This window comes from Anopheles arabiensis, chromosome 2 (assembly GCF_016920715.1).
Source record: "Anopheles arabiensis isolate DONGOLA chromosome 2, AaraD3, whole genome shotgun sequence".
NCBI classification, from domain to species: domain Eukaryota; kingdom Metazoa; phylum Arthropoda; class Insecta; order Diptera; family Culicidae; genus Anopheles; species Anopheles arabiensis.
Genome location: NC_053517.1, coordinates 33,689,228 through 33,702,362, shown reverse-complemented (window position 1 = coordinate 33,702,362; position 13,135 = coordinate 33,689,228). Strand labels below are relative to the sequence as shown.

At 40.2% G+C, this 13,135-nt stretch overlaps 1 protein-coding gene across 10 annotated transcripts in view; it reads left to right on the top strand.

Moving 5' to 3' along the window:
* The window catches only part of LOC120894758 (uncharacterized protein ZK1073.1), a 42,134-nt gene that overhangs the window by 25,501 nt on the left and 3,498 nt on the right, over positions 1–13,135 (top strand). For 5 of the 10 annotated variants that reach the window (XM_040297547.1, XM_040297548.1, XM_040297544.1 and 2 more), the window contains exons 3-7: positions 8,066–8,116; positions 9,037–9,100; positions 9,241–9,358; positions 9,971–10,253; positions 11,596–11,607. In XM_040297547.1, coding sequence (XP_040153481.1) covers positions 8,066–8,116; positions 9,037–9,100; positions 9,241–9,358; positions 9,971–10,253; positions 11,596–11,607 — 528 coding nt within the window. Of the gene's footprint in view, positions 1–1,360; positions 1,506–5,855; positions 6,250–8,065; positions 8,117–9,036; positions 9,101–9,240; positions 9,359–9,970; positions 10,254–11,595; positions 11,608–13,135 lie in introns of those variants that run through there. The other 5 variants (XM_040297550.1, XM_040297549.1, XM_040297553.1 and 2 more) reach the window with 4 other exon arrangements.

Sequence of the window (13,135 nt, the reverse complement as noted above, 5' to 3'; positions counted from 1 at the left end):
CTCGTACTTCAAAAATGATATTTATATAAAATGAATGTTCGTTATTTTAGTGTTGAACATTACCGAAGTTGCTGCAGTCGCAGGAAGATGCTTGATTTTTTATAGCTATGAAATGTGCCTTGGCAATGATTTATTAGTAGAGCAGTATCTCACAATTTTTTTTTCTGTTGCAATAAAATTGCTTAACAAATCTCTAAACAAATTTCCTTTCCCATCGGATTTCCTTCATTTCTCAAAAAGGTTTACTTTATCAGCTATCATTTATGCATGAAATTCGATATTTTCGATGCTCGCCCGCTTTCCTCTTCCGATACAGATGGCTCCGCTCACCACCATTTCTTGCTAAGCTCGAGGTTAACGAACTGGTACGTATCCGGTCCGTGGCCCCTTTAACTCGTATTACGCTCTACCTTTTGGCTTAACCGAAGTAACTGATGGATAATTGATTAATCCGAAGGGATTCCCACGATTTGCCGGGACAGTATCCCAACCTGTACTGCGGTGGTGGCTGTAAGCGATATGGCCATGGGAAACGGCCTTTTTCCCCCCCTTCCATCATCAACCTTTCCAGATGGAGAACAAAGCGTCCTAAAAAGCGTCCTGCTACGTTAAGCCTCCAGCCCTAGGCCGTAGGCTGGGTGTGTCATTTTTTTGCGGATCCATTTGGCCGTTGCCGATCGATACGCGTGGTATCAAATTTCCATCTTTGTTTGGCGGGTATAGTGTACACAGGGGTCACCGCGACAGGCCTGTGCCATTGTGGGTTGTTTCCAAACCAAAGACAAAAAAAACAACGTTTCACCTCATTTAACCACCAACACATACACATTGATAAATGCACGATGCTTGGTTAGGGAGTGTTGATTGAATTTTGCTCACCAATTTGTATCGCCCCGCATCGAAGCAAAACGATACAGACGCATAAAAATAGTATCGAAATGGAAGTGATGCGCATGCATTCCGTTCTAGCTTACGTTCGCTTGTGCCATGATGCAGGGCCAATGGACCGCACACAAGAAAGAGCGACAGAGAACGCCACACAAAACAAAACACAACCAGCTTCGGCGATGATGATTTGTGGAGCTAATTTAAACGTTCAACCACCACGCTTCAACCAATCACTGCCAATCGAGCGGAAGCTGACGGATGGGAAGCCCATTTCCAATCAGGATGGTCAGGCGGAGGCGGAGTGTAACCCTGACCGAGCTGCAGGGGAGCAGCGGGAGAAGCGGGCGATGAAAATTCCAATAATTTCAATTCCAATATGGGGGGGCAATGCAAATCAATCGAACTGCTGTTTGCTAGCGGGCTTGCGGGAGGTTTTCACACCAATCTCAGACGATGCGCAAATGCTGGCCGTTCAGTCTTTGCTGAACTATCAACGCAACTGGCGATCCGTCCCAGTCCAAAAGGCGGTCGAAAAGTTCTTCGCGATCGTGTGTGACACGTGTGTGTGTGTGATCAGTTTGATAGTGGCAGTGGCATTATTTTTGGTGAACTTTACAGTTGCTTTAATTTCCCTAGAATCATAATCAATACCTGCCTTAGTGAGATTCACAGTGCTGTGCTTTCGAAAGTGACGCAAACGATGCTTTACGTTTTATTACGCATTGGCCCAGCGGGAGCAACAGTATCGCTTCAATCATAATTCCAATTCCAATTATACGCAAACGCTTCGGGTTATTAGTGGTGTTCGGTGCGTTCATCACTCTTGCCAGCCCTTCGCCCTTCGCCGCGTAAAGTACAGTAAAGTGAGCTGCTCCGTAGCAAGCGAGCCGTGATGTGGTGCAATTTATTGACCATGAAAGCAGCCCAACATTAAGCGAACATAAAAGAGCGGGCTGGAAAGCGAACAATCGTGTTTGCTTAGTGGCGTGCGGCGGTGATTGCGTGGTGCGTTCGCGCTGCCAAAGGACGAGAAACGTGGCAGCTTGATGGATGTCTCTAGACAAAGATGTTTACCGTGAGCGGTTAAGATGGTTAAGATGAGGCACCGTGCGGCGTCATTTACAAATGTGATATTCGAGAAGCTCTTCGAGGCACAACGGCAGCGTGGTGGAGATTGTTTTCACTCGCCAGTTTCTTTGTGTGATTGATGAAGAATGTTTCCGTGCTTTTTGGGTGGTTCCGCGGACTTGAGCTGCTTAATGGTGTATGGTTTTAATAGCAAATTAAGCTTTATTGGTGTCCATGGCCAAGTCAGTTCTAGGGTTAGCGTAAACAATTAGATTGAATTGAAATGTTTAAGTTTATAAATAGGTTTATTTCCGCGTTTGTGGTTATTCCAGTAACCTAGAAGCCGCAAGTAAAACAAACATCATGCTTTATGCTTTAAGGTGGCGGCAAAATTTAATAATAATAATCAGATATTGTTTTTACTCATTTTATAAAACATTTAATCTTTCCTACTCTTTTAAAAGCATGAAACTTCTCAAACTGTGTTTACAAATTACGAAGCGACCAAATCACCAACTAACTCCTCATCCGGCTCAAGCCAGCTCCGTGCAGTGCTGGCCAGCTCATAGCTGCTAGCAACTGGAATCGCTCCACTGCTGCTGTGCACACTGCCTGCCTGTCTTAACTGGCTTCGAGCGCGAGAAAAGCGATTTAATTTAAAAGCAATTATCTGCAATTGAAAAGTTCATTGCAACGCACATGCTGCCAATAAACCGGCTGGCACGGACGCACATGTAGCTGCCAGGCGTCAACACGCCACAGCCTTCAGTCACGCCTAGGTTGGGACGGTAGCCGATCCCAAGCTAGCTTTCTTTCGATCGATCGAACGAACTTTCGTTGATTGGAAATTGATCGGAAATGAAGTTTTCTGCGTCGTAATTTCGGTTTGTGCTTGGCTGGTGGCAGTGAAGCGTGGAGAGACGCAACCGAAGATGTTGTTTTCACTAAATGCGATTGATGGAGAGCTGGAGTGTGTGGGTGTTTTCTCTACACGAGCAAGGGTACTTTATTTATAGCACTTGATTGCGGAATGAAACCATCGTCGAGATGCGGTTAAGTGCATTTTCGCATAATTCATACAAGTGCAGTCCCAGTTGTGATGTGTGCGGTGTTAGGCAGCTCCATTGAACGGTGAAGAGCAGTAGGTTTGTTTGCTCTGGATTGATAAATGAAATTCAACCATAACAAAAACAAGGATTAGAGAAAATTTCCCAACTTTGATTGAATTGAGCTATTCATGCAATTCGAGGCTATAGGATAAATTGAGTGTTTGTTTCAATGTTTATGTTTATCCAATTTTAGTTTTTGAAATTTTATCTCATCATGAAGCAAGTTGAAGCTAAGCTGAAACTAGATTCTATATTTAATTCAGAAACAAACAGCTCAAACAAATTTAAGTAAAAACTCCCTACACTGTTTTAAATGAATTAGTTGAGATGTGTATGATGGTTTGGTGTTAAACAACATTATACACTTTGCAATTTTTAGTAAGTGTTACAAGTTTTCCTTTTTTACATTTTATGCTGTACTGTGCTCAAAAATCTACTCTATTAACAACATTTAAGGTTGCTAAATGATAATAAATAACCAAAAAAAGCTAAGGGAAAGGTTGTTCGAAATGGAACTATACCGGTAGTAGACCAGATACATATCAAAGGGAAACGTTGGCGATCAAACGACGATCATCAAATGACGATCTGTAGTCAATAACTAAATTCACCATAATGACTTTGACTCAAATGATAGGAAGCAATAAATAAAAGCTGTAAATTGATATTGATATTAAAACACATTAGCTCATGTTATGCTAATGCATCACAATTAACAATTTTTTGTTATGTCTTTTTTTTAAATTCTCTGCCCAGTTACAGCAGTTACCATAACATTTCCACCGATTTTTTGTTTTGCTCCTGAACACTTCATTACCTATGCATTGCGTTGCTTGACGACTTTTTATTAAACTTGCCTAGTGAGTGACTGCCGGGTCGAGAGCACTCAATCTCCATTTACGCTGATTAATCACTCCATTACGTTCGCTTCTTTCTGGGCTATTTTCGAGTGATTTTGTCTAACTGTCAGCCACAGACCATTTCTTTCCATCGCTCGAAAAGACGCTCCTGTTTTTTTCAATCCCTTTTTGTTATGCAGATGAGCTATTATCCTGTCAACCCGTTCGTATCGTTAAAGTTAATTCCGTTCCATCCGCGATGCCTATCGAGACGTAGCTTAAACACCGAAAGCTTGTTCGTGACTGGAAGGACTGGAAAAAATTGTGGAGGAAAACATCTCAATGAAGATGAGAGAACAAAATAAATTGAAAAAAAAAACACTACCAGAAAGTCTCACTAGCTAAACAAAATCGCAACCGGTAAAACAAAAATAGACGACGCTTTTAAATCGAGGACACAAGGAAATGGGCACGAACGCTTCAAGCCTATCGTTTGCTGTGCCAGGCGCACCATTTACGGTCCGGTTCGCACCTTGCTTCGGTGACGTGGTGCCCCGCCGTACACAGAGCCATTCCGTCGTGTATTTCCGTGACGGTGCTGCAAAACGTTCCTAGTCACGTAACGAAATGTGCTCCAAGTGCTCGAAAGTCTATCGATGGAACGGTGATTGCATATCGCAACGGCGCCACAGCAAACGACCACTCACACGAGAAGCTCTTCGGCTTCTTGTTCCCCGACTGCACGAAGCATCGTTGAACATGGAACCTCGATAAGTGGCCACTTGTTGACGTTGGCACTGAAAGGCATTTCCTGGCCGAATTCAATCGAATCGGTACGGTACGGTAACGGAAAAGGCCAGCGGGACGCGGGTTCTTGCACTTTCACGCCTAACAAACTTTTTCGTGACGAGGTTCCCGATCGTCCGTCGTGTGCGTCCACTTCGTCCTTCGCTCGCTCGTCGTTAAGATTCGCCAGTTGTTGCCCGCTGTGCAAAGGCATATGTTTACGCTTGCTGTAAAATAAATATTAGCTTGCTGTTAAAATGAGCCCACCCACCGGGCAGCCACGAAGGACGAGCGAAAGTAAGGACGCTCAGGTGTGGTGAGCTTGGAAAGTGAAAGGGTTCCGATGTGGCTGTCAATATTGAACAAATGGGAAGCGTGGTAGCGAGCGAGCGGTTGATTGTTTGCTAGCAGGGTGCAGCAGCGGAAATGGTAGAAGCGCACGAGCCAAACATGCGGGCCCGAGGATGAAATTGAAACTCAAATATTGACCGAGAGCAATGGAAAAAAGCGCATTTTTGTGTGTGGGTGTGCAACGTTCGATATGGAATGTAAAATTGTGAAAGTGTTCGATGGAATCGATGGATGGAAAGTATTTGTAAGGGATGTATAGGAAACAGAGAAAAAAGTTTATTTTTTTTGACAAGGTTATTCAGGACGTATGAACCAAGCAGCCACCCAAAGCAGGAAACATTATCTAACAATACATAATGTCATTTAAATGGTATTAGAACAATGACCGATATTTTTTATATTTTATCTTTAATTATCATGTTTTTGCGTTATAATTAATTGTGTACATTACAATTACGAATTCGTTACAAAATTGTCCACAATTACAGAACAAAAATGATGTCAAATTTATAAAAAAAGCGTTAATAAAGACAGCCATCATAATTTTTTATTTATTGTTATTAGCTGCATAATATGGGTTAAAATTAAATCAATTGAAAATATCGTTTATCAGTCAAATTGAAAATAAGAAAAATCATTTGATGAAAAATCATAACACAATACTCATCTATATGATTGCTACAATATGGTAAAATAATAAAACAAAATAAAGCAAAGCATTGGAATATCAATCAAAAGATCATAGAGAAGAAGAAAAAAAAAGAAAAAGATCATAGAGTGTTTAAGATTGATATAATTGTTTATTCTCTGAAAGCACCCCTTAAAGTGGATTGTAAAGTGTGTGTGTATATTTGTGTGTTTATCTGTAATGTGGCTGCAAACAAGCACGGCAACACGAGCATTCTGTAGAACTTTCAATCCTCACCCAACGCCCGTCCGGTAAACAGAAGCGCAACAAGTTGAGTTACAACAAAGTGAAACGATAAATAAGAATACAAAAAAATATCATAAAATTGACCCTAAATAAAACAGGGAAGCCAAGAAACTGTGTGCGAAGTGACCGAGGCGAAAACTTTCCCGTAACGAAGCGCACGGCAGAAAGCGGAGTCTACACACAGCGACGGCATCAGCGAAAACCGGAACCGCTCGCTTCATAGCATCGTAACGCAGCGTTCGATTTATGTTTGTGCTGCCAAATGGGACGACGGGTAAATGCGAAAAATATGTTTCAAATACCTGTATTACCGTGCGAGCATGGGTAAACGTACGGTGGGAGGGAGGAAGCGAAGTGTGCAGAGCAGGGAAACGAAAGTGCAAGAATTCTTTTTACAAGTGACTGAGTTTTTCATGCAAATGAAACAATGCATTCGAGTGGGTATAGCTTTTCCTGTTGCTTTCCAACTAACACACACACACACACACACACACATTCCCTTTATCGTACGATAGCGTCCAGATGGATCCGGTTGATTTAGCTCATGGATTATTCATCCTTCACCACATACCCAGGGCGGTGCGAATCGGAGTCGCTGAGCTGCCGCACCGGAACGGATCCAATCCGGGCACAATGCGCGAGTAGGAGTTTTCATAAATTTTCAATAGCAGTACCACTCGAGCGAGTGAAATATGGACGGCACTATGTGCATGGGCAAGGAATTGATTCGAGTGACTTAATGGAATTGTGCAAAATCGGCACTACGCAAATGTGTTGGTTTTTTTTCTGTAAATGGCAACACAAACAATCTGTATAATGGTGTGGTTCATCAGTGTTAAAGTCTCATATAAACAGATGCCTTTACAGATGCATCTTGAACCGTCAGAGCTGCAAAGCTTTGGCGATAAGAGAGTAGTAGGAAGCAGTATATCTTCATCCGTCATTGTGTTGTGAATTGTACACCGGCAAACAAAGGAAAAAAAGCAGATGAAATTGGAAAACTGGATTTTCTCCAGAGAAATATAGCATTTCGCATGGTAAACAGAAACCATTTGTGATGCCCCTCGTTGACAAGCTGAACTGGGGCATTGAGATTTATCGTTGATTGCACTGTGAATGGATAGTGTCATGGATAGGTGTGGCATAGGATGAGCAGATTAGGATTAGGAGATTCTGCTTTCATTCATGTTTTATGAAGCCTTCTATAGCTTTGCTTTAAAGCATTATAGAAAAGCAAGTATGTAACGTATTTTAAGCCATACTTTGAAAGGTGATCGAAAGAAGTAATATGGGTCAACCAAGTAACTAGTTCAACAATAAAAAATATAATAAAAGGGAATCTGATTCATCTTTATTTCGCATCTCTAAATGCAGTTCAATAATCTAATTCAATAGAATTCCTGCACGATGCTCGCCTGCCACCGGTTCTAATACATTCCACTGAGCGAATGCTTACATTGAGTTGGAAAACATGACACTGGCAATGTAACATTCATCTCAATACTTGCCGTCCTGATTGTGACAACGTGTGAAACCGGCATCAAGTATCTCGTTGAAGATAACTTAGCATCCTCTGCATCGCATTACTGTATGCAGAGTGCCGGATCCCTTTCACTCCAGCCTTCTTCCACCATCGGTCGTCTGCAGTGGAGGATGCAATTTGAATGTAATGGCCGCTTGCTGATTGCAATTTTCGATCGATCCATCCCGGCTTGGGCTTGGGTGGGCGGACTCGGACGTGTTTGTATCACGACGAGTGCCTCAATGCAGGGCCGTGTGTATGGGCGGGCTGTGTTTTATGATGCGATATTGATTTCGTTTGATGAATGTATAAACCCTTCGTTAACGATTATTCATCATGTGATAAGATAATTTCCCCCACGGGTCCACGGGATAATGAAGCGGGAGAGACACGAGAGGGCTGTAATGCAATTATATTGCCTGGGTGTTGATTAATGTTAACATCGGCTTAAGTTTGACATGTGCGCTGAAGGGTGTAATAAATGTACAAATGAAGTTCGTCGATGCAAGCTTAACGTTTATTTAATAGTAATTTTTGTTCTGTTCCTTTTTTTTCATTTATCCCACAGCGCTATGCAGTTAATACGGAGAAGAGCGGTGAAATCATCGTCACAGTGCAGGTAAGCTACAAAAAGGACTCAAACATCATTTAGTAGCCATGAATGTAATAAAATTAACGCATTATTTTTGACTTCAAAACGTCCAACATAAACATTGGAAAACCTATATTTGATTATTGCTTAAGTTTCTATATTCGAAACCCTCATTCCCATTTCCACTTTTGATGGTAGCCCGATTCAATATCCTTGTTATCATACCGTTCCCTTTCATTGGGACAGGCACTAATTATGTTTACATTGCTGTGAGATAAATAAAATTGATAGAGAAAACTTATTGAGCTTGTTTTTAACCCAAGTTTCTTCATCCCTGCTCAGCGCGGTGAAGAAAATTAAAGACAAAGCAAGAAACAAAACAAAACAAAAAATAACACGAAAAGCAAACAAATATATTGCTTCGAAAAAGGGCACATTCTTCCATCGATTGCTTTTCATGAGTCACACAAACTCGGAAACAAAACTTTCCCACGATGACGGGTGATATAGTTTCCCCAAACCCTACCCTACCTCACTCAGCTTTGTTTAACGGACATCATATTGCTCACATTTCCGAGCGAAAACTTTCCTTCCTACAGTGGCGGAAAACTTTCCTGCCGCATCTCGGGCAGATCTTATACCGTTGATCTGTTGTTTCGCTGTTCCCTCTCTCACTCTCACTGTCTCTGGGCGTTGGTTTCTTCGCCATCACACGTACACTCACTACCGGGGTAACGCCTCTACCCGAACACACTATGTTAGAAAAGCGCAAAGTGCAAACAGGGAACGAGCAGCGGAACAAAATGAAACTGGATGAATGAATAAACTTGCTCCTAACTTGCTACTTCCCTTTAGATGGGATCGTATTTTTCCAACTTTCTTCGTATTGCTTTGCCATTAAAGCCAGCTCGTGTTTCTGTCTGTTCGTTCGTTCTCCCATTTCACAGGGCGATCTTTCACAACAGGAAAAGCGAGCCGTCTTCCTTACCGTGCACGATCTGGGAACGAACCGTAAGTATCCGAGGCGCCAAAAATCAAATGAGCAAAAGCCCATCCATCGTTACTAATGTGTACGCGTGCGTGTCTATATGTTGTACTTTTGTCTTTCTCTTCATTTGCACTTGCCTTCAACCACTTGTTCTGGTGGGTAGATTCATCGTTCGAGGAGTTCGTCAACAGTGCGTGCATGATTGAAATCAAAGAACGGTCGTGCTTTATTCACATCGATGTACCCGGCCATGCGGATAATGCGCCCAATTTGGCCGACTCGTAAGTATATTGACAGGGGTGTGGTGGGGGGAAGGGAAGGGAGAGTAGTATCCATGTATATCATCTGAATGAATATGAGCTTAGCAATGAAGAGATTACAAATTATTACTGAAGCTTACGGGGTTTTTGCCTTTTTGCCTGGGATTTACTTGGAAGCTGAAGCTTTCCGTTTGATGATGAAATAAATAAGTTATTATAATGGATATGGTTCATTTGTGTGATATGATTGGAGAGTTTTTTTGTGCAAGCGTCCTGGTTTGGCCGTTTGATTCAATATACACCCAATGTTATGTACAAAGTACCAGGCGCCCTCTTTTCATTGACGTCATTGGCAAAATGACGGCGTTTGTCATTTTAATCATTGCTGTTATAAATTAAAAAATGGTTAAAAAATAAGAAAACAAATCTTGCAATATGTTTTGAAACATTAATGCTATTTTTTTTGATAATAAATGCCATAAAAATATAGAAATGCAAGATAGAATTTATTAAATAAATAAGTTACAGAATAGAAAACACTTTGAATAGCAATTTTTAACCTAAAACTTTTCCATCTTCCATCTTATAACGCTTTCTCTTCACCTATACTTCTTTCCTGATGACTCCCTAAAGCTTCCAGTTCCCATCGCTGCAGCTGCTGGGCGAAGAGTTGGTCACGGTGCTCGACTTCCTGCACGTAAAGTACGTGATCGGTGTTGGGGAGGGTGCGGGCGCTAACGTGCTGGCCCGGTTCGGACTCGCCCATCCTTCCCGCTGCCTGGGGCTGATTCTGATCAACGTTACCGGTTCGGCCGCGTCCGTGCTGGACGTGTTTAAGACGAAGTTTATCTCGTGGAAGGGTGACGAAGTAGGCCAGTCGGCCGAGGACTTTCTGCTGTATCACAAGTTTGGCTACGTAAGTATTGAACCGGTAGCTGTTTTAGATGGGGATCACACGATACTGTACGATCAACACGATCGTTGTATCGTTCATGAGCTAAAAAAAAAAACAAACGGAACGCGTTTGGGAAAAATCTACATTATTTTCAATTTTATTTTGTTTTGAGGGGGAAGTGTTACTTTGTTGATGTCGTCAAGCACGAAATTAGTTTGGCATTTCCGTTTTGGCCACTTTTTACGATACAGTTTAAAGTGTTTTTTTACTTCCATTTTGGATTGGCTTTCGATGTTTTACTAGATGGTTTAGGGAGCGGTGTCGTTAGAGATTACCGTTTTCTTACGATTCATTTTTGTTCCTCGTTCGTGACCGTTTCGGTGTCCAGTGTATTTTTGCACCCGTTTTCAAAAGTAAACCTTTACACGTATGTTTTCATGTTTATCACTGGAGAATAGTGCAATGTTCATACGAATGAACATGTGTGGTTCTCCGCCTAATTGCATTTATATAATTATTTTATTCCGTTTACGTTATGTTAGAATAGCAGTCTAAAAATTATTCTTAAATGAGTTAAAAGGTCTGTTAAACATACATTTTACCAAGTGGTTCACTAGTTTTAATGATAAAATGTTGCAAAAGTATAATGCAAAAGCAGAGTAAGTAATAATCAACAGCCACATATCGATGTATGAGGCATTTGAAAGTATATTCCATAAGATAGATGAGAGCAAAAGAAACTATTTCTGATAAAGTTAATTCTTGGAATAAACATCCTAAAAGCTACTATCTCGATATTAAACAATAATTTCCTATACAATAACAGCAACCAAACTGCATAATGAACGCACCTAATGAACCGTACAATTCATACAAACATACAGTGTTATCAGCATCCAATTATTAAACATAAATGTTTTCCTTTTCTCTTTTTTCTCCCCTCTTCCCCGACGTGTCGTTCATTTACGACGAATGATTTATGATCGGAAACTATTCATTTGGTTTTTTGTTGCGTTTGTATTGCGATTGTGGCAAAAAAACCGTTGCATTGTATACATTGTGTACGATCAATGCGGCTTAATTACTACTAAATCGTATCGATTTACATTTGCGCTCTGGAAATGATAATCACAAAACAAAAATGTCCCTTCAACAACTCAATCGCAATAAAAATGCAAAATCAATGCAACACATCTCTAACACATGATAAAAAAAATTCAACCAAAAAACAACAAATTAAAACCAAATACCAATTACAACGAATATACTCAACCATGCAACCACGACATCCTCCGCATCCTGCAAAACATCACAATTTATGTTTCGTTCTGCCAACCAAACCCAAAACCAAAATCTCACGCAGGTTTTCTCCGAGGTATTTAGCGTAATCGTGTTGATTGTGTTTTTAGCTAGCTTTGTTAGTATGTGTTCCCTTAGCTTCTGTTTTTCACTAGAACCTGCTCGTTAGACTCACTGGGAGGAAGGGCCCACTTACCTTTGCTCGCTTTGCGTGGCTGATCGTTTTCTCTTTGTGTGCACAAAAATGAAAAGATCGTTCTGCTGCACCTTTTGAACGTTACTTAATACTGGTTGAATTTGGTTGTTGGTTTCTTTGTTCGATGTTGTTGTTGTTTAAAGGTAGTTTTATGGATAGGCTGTAAGATTGTTGTTTCAAGGGGATGAATAAAGTCGATATCAAATCGTTCACAAATGTTACGTTATGATGCTACTAACACAAATCTAGCCTGTATATATGAAGAAAAACCTATGGAAAAGACAAATTTAATTTAAGATAATTTAATTTAAGTTATACTAATCGGACCCTAAAATGATAACTCAATTGTAGCGTAACTAACTAAAGAAAATACCTGTATTTTTCAGATAATTTCTACTATTTGTTTAAAAGATGTATCCAAATGAGCGATATTTTATAATTAATAATTATTAATTAATTAATAATTATATAATTAATAATCTATTTATTTTGTAGTTGTTCTGAATGTAACAAAATTTTCGGAAAAAACGTCCATTTGTGTTGAAGTTGGTTCACACGTTGCTTAACATATTTGTTATTTATAAAAGAAACTCAACCTTACAGATTATTCGAAAAATATCATTTCTATGTACTGTCTGTACTCGAGTTACGCGATTATCGACTTAGGCTAATGCCATAAAAAGAATTGGATAGTTTTTGAAATTATAAGTTATTACGTTATGCAGTATGCTTAAATAACAATAAAATGTGATAGATTCTGACATACTACAGTGATGTTACCGGATTTGATTCGGTAGCTCGGGAACAGGCCAAAATTAACAGACAATTTCCTTCCGTAGTCAAACGGTTGGGTAGGCAAATGTTATGATGATCGAATGGATACAATTTCTAGTACAGGAGAGACCCTCGACATACGATTGTATTTGAGACCGCTGAAAGGTCCCAGAGCAAGGCGTTAGACGAAAAAGATCTATGTTGAAAATCCGTCAATACATCGCATTCCACAATATACACTATTAATACAAACCAGAGACAACCGCGAGATACGCGTTAGTCGAATTTTGAGATTTTCATCCGATTATAGCAAATTCTCGTATAATTCTACTTGAAGTGGTATGTTTTAGATAAACTAGTCAATTAATATGATTTCAACTGAAGAGTGCATTTTGATACCTTTTAAAATATTTGTTGAAGTTCGAAAAAAGTGTTATTTTAAGGAATTGATGTATCAAATTAAAACAATTTGCTAAAAAAACTGACAAATTTTGATAATACAATTAGGATACAGGCGTACACCTATATCCGTGTAGCGTTACTTTCTTAATGATCGTATATCGGAGAATACCTGAAAAGTGTGTTTAAACTAAATTAGTTTCCTGGAAATTCGAGGCGAAATCAAAAATAAAAT